The sequence below is a fragment of the Copadichromis virginalis genome, linkage group LG6 (assembly GCF_057382275.1).
Source record: "Copadichromis virginalis isolate Kocher_CV1m ecotype Utaka linkage group LG6, C_Virginalis_male_GT1.1, whole genome shotgun sequence".
Lineage (NCBI taxonomy): Eukaryota > Metazoa > Chordata > Actinopteri > Cichliformes > Cichlidae > Copadichromis > Copadichromis virginalis.
In genome coordinates, this window is record NC_140623.1 from 32052641 (window position 1) to 32064549 (window position 11909).

Consider the following 11909-nt stretch of genomic DNA (forward strand, 5'->3'; position numbering starts at 1 on the left):
TATAATAAATAAATATATTTACATATTGGATGATTTTTCTGTTTGTTTGTTTTTTGTTGTTGTTTTGTTTTGATGAGGAGGGGTTTTCTACATGCTGTATTTCACTGTTACTAAAACTGGGTTTGACTGGCAAAAAATAGAAACACATGTTTTGATTCTGTTGCTAAAAATTGCTGCCAAAATCCACACAGCTGTTAAAAGTGAGATGATGCATGTGCACACTTGTGCACTCTGGCTCAGTATGATTCTTAAATGGTAGAAGCTTAAATGTATAAATGTTTTAAGACTGCTTTTGTGCTTTTCTTTCCTTGACTGCATATTTCCAGTCCACTTTGTTCAAAGATATTTTAGACACATGAAAACTGATCTGCTGCGCCAACATTTTTATGTGCATGACCAGAACACTAAATCCTGCATGCTATCCTTTCTCCAATGCAGACCAAAGTTCCTCACAAGTTTAATAACCACGTTGCATAATGCTGTGTGGTCTCTGGGACGATGGGAGCTGATTGCACTCAATCATAATGAGTTCCTGGAAAATAGATTTGTCGCGACAAATTATTCTTCAAGGGAAATATCCATTGCCCTGCGTTGTTTTGTTTCTCCAGTCTGACAGATAATCAGCTTGTCGTTAATGAGACTGGAATTTCATTTTAGATGACACCTGTGAAATTCTCTCTTTCCTCAAAGAGGAGCTGACAGCCGGCTAAGACTGCTAGAAAATATGATCCTTCTCTAGTCGTTTGTTCGTGGTGTAAATCGTAGTTAAGATGACAAGTACAGGCCTCCTGTGAAATCGCAAAAAGGAAAGCAGGCAAATCAAAGTAGGAGGAGGAAAAAAACACAGTGAGTCATCAGTAACACTGTGAATAATCATGTATATTAAAGCCACCTCAAATAGGCGGATGTCACTCTGAAAAAAAGCTGTACAGGTTGTAGTACGTGGGTGCCTCAGCCAACATTCGCTGTCATCATGACCTTTTCACCCCGGCCACCTACAGCATATGTGCACAACACACAGACACACCCATCCTCCCACGGCCACTTATAAGCACTCATCTCAAAACAAAGCAGCCAAGTAAAATGCAACTTTATCCCCACATGCATCCTCCATCTATCACTGATTATTTGTCCTGTAGGATTTTCGAAGCATACTGACATTTTGTTCCTGTCATTTTTAGTGGTAGCTGCACTGAACCACGCTTTGCCTTTAGAGACGGATGTGCACTCTAACCTGATGATCCATGCCCTGATTCCCAGAGGCTAAATGTTTGTGTGTGTCTATGTCTGTGTGTGTGTATGTGTGTAGAGGGTCTGCTGACTTCGACAGCTGGCTTCCTCCAATAGGCAGTCAGCGAGTACATCCGCCTAATGATATCACTACTGCTTGTTGATGTGAAAGGTGCAACGGGAGAGACAGAGAGGAACAGGAGGACGAGACGAGGTAAACACACAACACATATATATTAGTTAGTATCCATTCACAAACCCCTGTGACCTGCTGTGCAATATTTCAGCTCTGTCTCAAAGGAAGAGGATATCACGACGACACATACATTTAAATCAGCTATAATTGATATAGCACTAATCTATAAAGTGACAATACGAAAGCACTGCAATCTGCTCAGCGCCAAAAAGCAGATGGATACTGTAACTAGTGATATTTCTCTCAGGAGTTAGCTAGAATCCAAAAACAGAGCAAAAACGACAGTAAATATTGGATTATGTTCATCAGCTTATGTTCAACCCAGCTTCAGTTGAATCATGTTCCTGTCACACAGCTGCCGTTTGCATAAATAAGCAACTAAAAGGGTTGCCATATCAATTTACAGGGCAATATGTTGGTTTTGTTTTGACCTTCCCACTTATTAATGTCAGTAATTCCCAGTTTAGAAATTTAATTAATGTTTATGTTAAGCAAAATGACTTTAGTTACACAGGATTGTGTATCTATTAATATTAGCTCATACCAGCATGCTGGTCACACCACATCAGTGTATATATACTGTATATATGTTACTATAGCAGTGTGCACACTGTCCATATACACCAGCAACAGTATGCAGTATTTATAAAAATCAATATTATGGTAATTATAAGAAGAAGCAAAAAAAAAATAGCATGGTTCAGTTCAATTTAATTCAATTTTATTTATATAGGGCCAAATCACAATAATAGGTGCTTTATACTGCAAGGTAGAGACTCAACAATACAATATAGAGAAAACCCCAACAATCAAACAACCCCCTATGAGTAAGGACTTGGAGATAGTGGGAAGGAAAAACTCACTTTTGACAGGAAGAAACCAGAACCAGGCAGAACCTGGTAAAGTTTTCTTTTCTTTTCTACAACATAACAAAATCTCCCAGAAAATTTCTCCTCACATTCAAAATGAGCATGGAGTATCAGCACGACTGCAAACATGTCTGTCCAGTGGGAGCTCACCCCCTGTGTTTATATGTGCTGCAAATACACTTGCACATTCTCACACACATGCACTGCCTTTTTCTCACAGACTCACCACACTTATACATGTTGTAAACGTGCAGAGAAACAATCCCCCGGCTAAATATAAGTGTACATCAGGCTGTGTTGGATAAGGTGGATACACAGTTAGAAAAACTCCCAAAAGACCATTTAGCTTTCTGAGGACTGTGCTGCTCAACTGCCTTCCTGACAGTCAAAAGGAATCCATTTACATACTCCTCCTCTGCGGGGAAAAGCTATGCTCTCTGTTTTCGATGCACAGATTATAGTTACTCAATTGTTTTTTTTTCACCTGCTCTTCGAAGTCTGATGGAGGGAAGACAGTGAAAAGACAGAGAGAGAGCAAAAGAGAGATGAACCAGTCAATCAGGATCTGGTTTGACAGGCTGCGTGTCTTTATTTAATGACGCATACTGTGGTAGCACAAGACAGCAAATGAACCGTTACTTCTTATCATCCAAAACGAACTCTGAAATCTAAAGCTCCACAAGACAGACTTGGGATGGGAAAAAAAGATTAGAAGGGTAATTTAATTTGACATCTTCCCAAAAAGAAAAAAGTCGAGCATCTTATCACAATCTTTGTTAATTCAAAGCGCAAAAGAACATTTGCACATGTTCTGTTCAGGCTCATTAAGAGCTAAGCTCTTTGTTAATCTCTTGCAAAGGTCAGATTCAACAGACCTGCGTATTTGCACTTTTCTGTTGGAGTATCCAATTCACTGTACAAGAAGGTTTTCACACCCTTGCACGGGTGGCACGTAGGACCGCTTTATTTTCTCCTTTGGGAACTCTTTAACCTGTGATCATTTTCTGAGAACAAATTCAGACGTTTTCTTTTGTTCGTGCTGCCTTTGTGCCATTTTATTACACGCCTCTAGTGTGGTTTGTGTGAAGTAAACACACAGTAACATACTGTAAATTATAACATGTCATCACCAGTCTGAAGTTTTATATGGCTCCTTGAGACTGCTTCAGGAAATGGCCTTTATTTACTCTTTAAAAGGGTCTGCATTTTTTCCCACACCGCCATCATCATCATCATTATCTTAACCGTCATCGTCATCAACATCATATCATAAAAAAGTGCAGAATACTGTATCCATAACAACAAAAATAGAGACAAATATTCAGACAGATCATTTTGTACAATACACGTTCATAAAATACAATACATATCATGGACTTCACTGTGTCTGTTTCTTTTGTAAAAATACAAAGAGCAGTTACAATAAAACATGTTCTCGCTGTGGTGTTCGGTACTTTAAGCCTCTTTTTTGTGTGAACTTGGTCAATGTTGAGGCTGTGGGTGGCAGACGTTTCGAAAAGATGCTGCAAGACATGAGAGAAGTTAGCCTTCAGTTCTTTCTGTTGTATTTCATAGAATGTTTCTTAACCCAAACAACAATCTTTCTGAAATCTTACCAAATATTTGTGTTGCTCAAACCTAGAAAAGCATAAAAGAAAACGAGATTTTCTGCCAGAAAGTTCTAAAGGCAAACTTTTCCCACTAGTGCACAGGAAGCTCATCCTGGCAAAGCTTTTCCAAGCAGTAACACCTAGAGCAAACTGGTGATCCATGCACAAAGATCAATGTCTTTTACAATTTATGTACAGGATGGCAAAAAAGAATATATGTACAAGATCAAGTCCATCATACATATCTCCTAGTGTCCCTCCTGCACAGAATCTTTTTGAATGACCTCCGGAAGTCGTTGTTGAAGATGGTGTAAATGATGGGGTTCAGTGCACTGTTGCAATAGCCGAACCAGAAGAAAAACTTGAACAGTTTTTCAGGGACACAGCAGGACAGACACAGTGTCTTCAGCATGTATGTAAAGAAAAAGGGAAACCAGCAGATCACAAATGCTCCAATGACCACTGCCAGGACGAAAGTGAAGCGTTTCTCTCGGTTCTGACGGCCTTTCCAGCGGCTGCCTTTGGTGCTCGGCTCGCGCTTTCTGACATCATCTTCCCCTGGTTTGATTTGACTCAGTCTGGGTTTCCCCTTGGTCGATTTTTTTTTAATTGAGCATGGATTGTGCATATGATGATCAGAGGAGGATGAGTCCTCAATGTCCACCCCGTTGGCCTCACCTTTCTCATCCTCTGCACCATCGCCTCGTTTCACTTCCTCCTTCAGTTTGATGACCTGTTCGCCATTCAGCTTGTCGTGATCCTCATCATCCCCCATGCCGTTCTGCTTCTGGTTGGAAGCAGCGACGGTGGCAGCCTTTGGCAGATCCTTTCGCTTTCTGTCTCCGGGTGGTGCTCGTGTCCTCTTTTTGGCAATCTGGTAGATCCGAATATAGACCAGAACCATGATGATGCAAGGGAGGAAGAAAGACCCGATGCAGGAGGAGATGACATACCATTTCTCATCATTGATCCTACACGAAGGTTTAGTAACATTAGTAAAACTGTTATTATTGTTATAATCATTTTCAGTATTCTTGTCTTTCTTCATGGTGATTAGAGGTGGGAAGGATATAACTGCTGCAATAACCCACACAATGAAGATGATGCATTTGATGCGACGCGGTGTCCTTTTCAGGTTGTACTCGATGGCCTGGGTGATGGACCAGTAGCGGTCTAAGCTGATAGCACAAAGGTGGGCAATGGAGGCAGTGCAGAAGAGAACATCAAGTGCAAGATAGATCTCACACCACACTCCACCGAAGTACCAGTATCCCATGAGCTCATTGGCCAAGGAGAAAGGCATCACAAGGGTAGCCACTAAAATGTCTGCTGATGCCAGAGACACCAAGAATAAGTTCTGGGGAGCCCGCAGGGCCCGGCTTGTAAACACAGCTATGACCACCAGGACATTACCAAACACTATCAACAGGATCATGATCGCCACCAGCACTGTGAGTGGCAGGGCAATCTGGAGGGTGTAAACTTTCATGTCTGTCTGGTTGGTCTCCATAGCACACTCCATTGGAGCAGGTTGACCCACTGCCTATCTGAGTTCACCTGAGGTTAACAAATATCATCCACCAGGAAGGACAGAGCTTGTAGCTCACAGCAGGGATGAGGAAAGGAAGCAAATGAATCACTCCTCTGGGGCTTTCCTCAGCTTTTTCTCTTTCATTGTGCACTGCCTCCTCCAAGAATTAGCCCTTATTATTTATAAGGCTGACAGTTCATCTGAAAATATGAGGCAACACAAAGAAACAAACATCAGATCCTTCAGTGCTAACAATTCTGTTCTCGCTTAACTATGACATGACTTATGTACTAATTTCACCTGTCTGAGACATTAGGGAGTAACACTGAGAAAAGAGCGTAAAAAAGAGCGGAGCAGCCTTACCTGAGATGAAGGGCAGTGGCACAACGTGTCCAGTGCATGAGAGGCACAGGCATTAAAAAACTGTCAGTGGGTAACTTCTTCAGGCAGACCGTTTGAAAGAAAAGAGGCTCCATGAGGCAGATGAAGCGTTTCCTCTGCGTCTCCTCTCTCTCTCCTCACACAATGATCTCTGTGCTGCATCTAGTTGTGCTCAGTAGCGGACCTAATAGAGCGCTAATCACGTTATCCCGGGCGCTGCCGTGCTTCTGTCTGCGTGTGGAGTTTCTCTCCTCAGTGTTAACCAGTGCGCCACTCCCTCTCTTTATATTCCGCACGCTGCAAAAAGTGTCCCCATCACCGGGCCACTGTGCTTCCGCGGAGTGTCAACACTGGCGTTTTGCCATGCCATGTTTATCTGGCAACATATCGCACACAAAATACGGTCTGCAAGCTTAGTGCAACGGGGAGGCGGAGATGGAAAAGAAAAGAAATGAAAAGAAAAGAAAACTTGTGCAACTTCTGAACGAAATAACAGGTATATCTGGATCATGCGATGTTGTTACATTTTTAATTTAATTTGTTCCCCTTCAAGAATTACTGCTCCAGGTGTTTGACATGACGCCTCGTGATCCTGATTTTTAAAACGAAAAAACAGCCAGAGTAAATAGATACTAAAGGCAGAATTACTGCAAGAGAAAGAACGCTTTTTTGTGGCAAAGTTATGGAGGTTTTAATTCAGGTCACTGAGTAAGAAGCCACATTTTGCAGTTCAAAAAGAGACTATTGAAAGCGTAAAGTAGGGGAGACCGGGGATAGTTGTAACATTTTTGACATTTCTGTCTGTAAATTGAAGCTCTTTTAAGGTAGTGGATTCAAAATGTAATGCAAAGTATTTACATGTCTCTGCTATTAAATAGTGCAGCTATTTTCTCTGCAGCACAATTACCCATTGCATGGTATGGTCTCAAACACGAAGAGTGAAATGTTACAATTAACCACATAGTCTGGGTTAGTTGTAACATATCCTGGGGTGAAATGTAACACAATGAAATAAGGGTACTAACAAAACATTAACATGTAATCTTTGTTTATTCAACACATGAATGCACTTACATCCATTTATGTAGCTATGTGTGTGTGTGTGACAGAATGCAGAAATCTAGCTTTTGAACATATTCCAACCCCCCAAAAAAGACAAATTATGGAATTTTCTGAAACTGAATATTTCATTAATTTTGGTTGGTCTTCCTTGAGTTTGGCCTCATTGGCTCAGTGGGCATTATAACCTACAACTCTTGCACCAATTTTGAACATAACAATGAAGCTGAAAAAATGTAGTTGTTCACCAGCATCGCAATTCCATTACTTTTTATCCTGGCTTACCTTGGTGTGGTTTGCAAAGTGCTTCAGAAAGATGAGGAAATCTGTTTCTTGCACCCATCCTGACTTATTTCCACTACCAGTGCTTCCTACTGGTCCATCTCTGACACAGTGGTCTGCATAATGTATGTGTGGGAACACAAACAGTGGAGGAATTGTGTTGCCAATGGCATTACCGCATATACAAATGCGACCAGTGAACCTCTCTCTGCTGATGTCGTTGCCCCAACTTGTTTAATATAAGTTAAAGTAATAGTGTGGTAAGTTGTAACATCTGCATTATTGTTACAACTAACCCAGACTGTTGCTGTTACAACTGACCCAGACTCCTATAGCCACGAACTAGCTAACATTACAGGCAACGGCTAAAACATTAGCACTAAAGACCTACACAGAATATATCCCCATAGACATACAAATAACATAATTTAAGTTTGATGAGTTTAACTGCAAAGCAGATAATGCTATTAGAAATTGAAATAAAGTAGAAAAACTTACTTTTTGGCATACAAATTACTTTTTTTCGTGTTAAATTGTCTGTGTTTGACAAAATGTGCTGATTTTTCACATGTGATAGCAGAACTGAATTGGGCATGCACAGGATGAGTCACATCATTTGAAACTTAGCCCTGATTGGAGAAATTGGAAGTGTTACAACTGACCCACGTTACAACTATCCCCGGTCTCCCCTACAGGCCGTGTTGGGACAGATATTTTTTGCAGTGCAGCTGCTAGACTCTGTTGCTAAGCAGCTGCCATGGACACACCATGTGGATATCAGAGAAGCATTTTATTACCCACCAAACCTAATTTATTTGGCCACCTTTCACACTCCATGTAGAACACACAAGGGAGTCCCCAAACTTTTTCGAGAGCGGACCTCCGACTGACTCACAGACCTGTTTGCCTGAAGGATACATATAACAAAGTGGCCAATGGTAGCAGAGGCTCAGGCAGATGTAGAGTATTAGCTCTGTATTCCTTATCTCTCAACCTCCTAATTAACAGTCACTCCGAGTCACACCCAAACACGCAGAAATTTGACTATAACTATGAATAGAAACCCTTTGTCTCTTTACATGTCATGAACTCTGTTCAGTAGTTCACCTGATGTTTGAATTCAAATATTTAACTTCACCTGATGCTTGCATTACTCTGCCCAGTCCAGTTTACTTAGACTATATTTACCTGTCATATGATGCATTGCGTCCATAGACTAAGGATGTGCCAGGTAATCACACAACAGCTGCAACAATTTAACACTAAAAACATATTTATCAGTATGAAAAAAGGATAAAGACTGGATCTTTACTGAACTTTAAAATAAACCAACAGTGCGCCGAAGCCGGAAAATGTTTTTCATAAATCTAAGACAGCAAGGGAACATTTAAAAAGAGAGTAATAAAGAGTCAGTTTTAAGTATTACTTAAGTCAACTAGAAAGTAGTTATTTTCCTAAATCTGACACATACAGTGTGGGCAGTATTCCTCTGACATTAGATCAAAAATCTCACAAGACTTCGCAAACCCCACAAATGCTAATCCCCTCTTTTTATGTATACAATTTATAGCTGGAGAAGCCTGCGCTTTTGTTTGGTTTGGACACTTTTAGCATTTCTTTAGATTTCATCCACTGGGGGATTCATTATGGTCCAAACTCCCAGACTCTTCTCAGAAAGTCTTTCTTACCACAGAAACTGTGCTGAATGCATTGTTTGTGTTCCACTAAAAAAAATCGCTCCAGCAGGGTGACTCGAAGGAGGGAAATCTCGAAGAGAGGACACAGAGTACGCTGCTTATCATCAGTGTGTGCCGGGCGCGCTCAGAATGCAGGAGTCAGCAGACACACTGAAAAAAGTGTTGTGATAATCTTGACTTCAGTTGTGCTCGTCTCTCACAAACAAACTAAAGCTGCAACAGTTAATGGCGACTTCAGTGGGTTTAACACCCTGTTGGTGTCTATGCTGTGGAGCGGCTAAAACTACAGCTCTAATTATGAACCAACCATATTTTAGTTTGTAATTTTAGCTAATAATACACTGATTTTTACAGTCACGTGCTTACATGTAGTGTCAAATTTTCTGATGTTTTTTCCGGGGATCTTTTATTTTCTATTCACCGTTAATTTGATGATTTGGATCACGGAAACAGAAGTGTGTCTTTGACCCTGTTCACTCCAAAGCAGGAGCAACAAGATGTGGAAGAGAAAATTGACATGATTTTAGTCAGAAACATGTAACCCAATAGCTTAATGGATTATTAGAAATTTTGGTTGCTCTGTGAGTGTCTTCTGTTGAAGCCATAAACCACAAACTATCCGATAAATGTGCGGAAAGCTTTTAACGGGAAGTCAGTGAATATTCAAAGTGCCCACCTGCGAATCGCTGCTCACAGGCAGGACCCACAAAAAAGCCTGACAATCCAACTCTTATCTGTCCTGGCTGGTGAAATGATAGCAGCCGTACAGGGAACTGGCTGACTGTTTTTGGGTAAACATTGTCTCGTGGCGCCGGTTGATGCATGAGGGCGCGCACAAAGCGCAAGGATACAGTGACACCTGTCGTCTCCAGCAAGAGCCTCCCAGCTTCGGGAACCAGCTCCGTGGGAAAAAAGATATTTATGGACAACACAGACGATGAGGAAGTGGAGGAGGTCAATGAGCTCAGTGTTTTTTCCCCCAAGTTTATGATTTCCTTTGCTAAAGACAGATATGTGGGAGACAGCACTCTCCCACAGTACATACTTGAGCGTAACTAGACGAGACGATGAACTCGGTTGATCGGGTTGATTTTCAGATGGTGTTGGTAGCTCCATGGTGACATCATGTGAGTATTATTATAGATTTATTTAAAAAGATGAAATGAAGACAAGAAAAAAGAAGAAAACCCCGTTTCGAGCTTAAGTTAGAAAACAATTTCATCTCCCCAGCAGGGGGCGGTGTTGCACTGGACTGATGACACCGATACAGCTTCAGGCCGTTAGAGAGACTGTGATTACTTAAAAAACAAACAAACAAACAAACAAACAAACAAACATTGTGTAAAATGCACCTGCTGCTCTTTTACCATCTTTCGTTACACATTATGTAGCATAAATGAAACCGTATTAACCTCAAAGGCAAGGTGAAAATAGCCAGTCTGAAAGTGAATTATAGATATATGGTGAGAACATCTGTGGCAATGCTGCATGTCATCAACCTGACAAGTGAGAAATGCTGGATGCAGACAAACCGCGGGCAATACTTAAGATTAGAGCAACCTATTTCTTTCCGTTATCAGCAGTGGCGTTTGCAGCTGTATTCTCTGCACAGGTGAATAATGAATCACATCAGCACTTCCAAGATGAGCTGTGAATGAGAACAGACTCAGCTCTGGCACAGGTCAGCAGCGATGCAAAACAAACAGGAAACGTGTTGTGCAGTGAGTGCTGAAATCGTCCCCGGGGGTGACACACAAAGACTGCTTCCACTGCTTAAGTGGAACCAGTGGAAAAACATTTGTTTATTTCATTTAGAACATTAGAAGAGTGTACTTTTATTACAAATTAATAAATAGATTTTTCTTTCTTTGTAGTTTTAGACGGATTGCATTTTGGGCTACGATAAATCTTAATGATTTGTTATTGAAGAAACTACTAGCTCTTACAAAAGTTTCTTATCAAGGCAAAGTCCCACACCACCAGTGATGAAGCCCCAGTGCATGTCCCACTAACTGGAACTGTTTCTCTGTACAGCTGCTTGCTGTTGCCACATTTTAACAGCACAACCACCTCTTAAAATTGCCACTGTGGTTACATAAAAAAAAAATTTGTGTGTGTTTATTTGGTTGGTTGGTTTCTGCTATTTTAGAAATTATTGATGTTGTGTTTTAAAGGTGAGTAGCCTATAGTAAGTTTTGATTTTCAGAGCATGATGATTGATGACGATTAAGCACGATGAGTTTTTACTTGCACTTTCCTTTAATAAATCATGTGGATGTTTTGGATTTGCTCTCATGTTTTTTCATCATGGTGGGGGAAAAAACAGCTTATTAATTTCAAGTCTCTTTTAACTTCTGATTACTGTTACCCTTTAACATTAGGGAAACGTTAATATTAACTTAATATTCCCATGCTGTGATGTCTGTCTGGAATACAAAATGGAAACAAAACGATAGAAAAATGGGGGGGGGGGGGGGGGGGGGGGATCCTGACTCTAAAAAAATGTGAAATTTAAATACAAGCACATGAATTTGTAAATATTTATCAGTTTATTACAGTTAAAAAGATGTATGTACATACAGAACATCACCAAACATGGTCATTTTCACTCATTTGCAAAGTAGTACTCTGCAGCTAGTTGGTATCAGAATAATTTTCTTACAATGGGGCGGCATTGATTAAGTTTGTCATTTACAACCAAGCACAAGAGTCGGTGTATTTCTCTTCTTTTCCAATTGCCAAATAATGCTTAATAAAGGCATATATATCCAAACAAATAAAACATCGGAGGGGGGTGGGGGTGCTTAGTAAAACAGACTGTTGTTTAATTGCTGGTCCAGATTTCCTGTTTCAAACACACAGCTGTACACAGGTGGAAACACCTCAGACTGGATCTTGGTCACTGGTTAGCAATGAAGACTCACATAGAGGTAGTCATGTCTGCGTCTGCTCGTCCAGTCAAGAAACAACTCATCCAAAATCTGTTATGTCCAAGGACCCGCATCTCTTTACTGGCGTAAAAAGGAAATAAAAGAAAAAATGACTGTTTTTGTG

General features: G+C 40.7%; 1 protein-coding gene across 1 annotated transcript; it reads right to left on the bottom strand.

Moving 5' to 3' along the window:
* Positions 1 to 2130: 2130 nt before the first annotated feature.
* Positions 2131 to 6089, bottom strand: adra2a (adrenoceptor alpha 2A). Its single transcript, XM_085459891.1, has 2 exons — positions 5800 to 6089; positions 2131 to 5636 (listed from the first exon to the last, which is right to left on the bottom strand). The coding sequence occupies exon 2, from the start codon at positions 5425 to 5427 to the stop codon at positions 4141 to 4143; it is 1287 nt and encodes a 428-aa protein (XP_085316017.1). The 5' UTR covers positions 5428 to 5636; positions 5800 to 6089; the 3' UTR covers positions 2131 to 4140.
* Positions 6090 to 11909: the final 5820 nt, after the last annotated feature.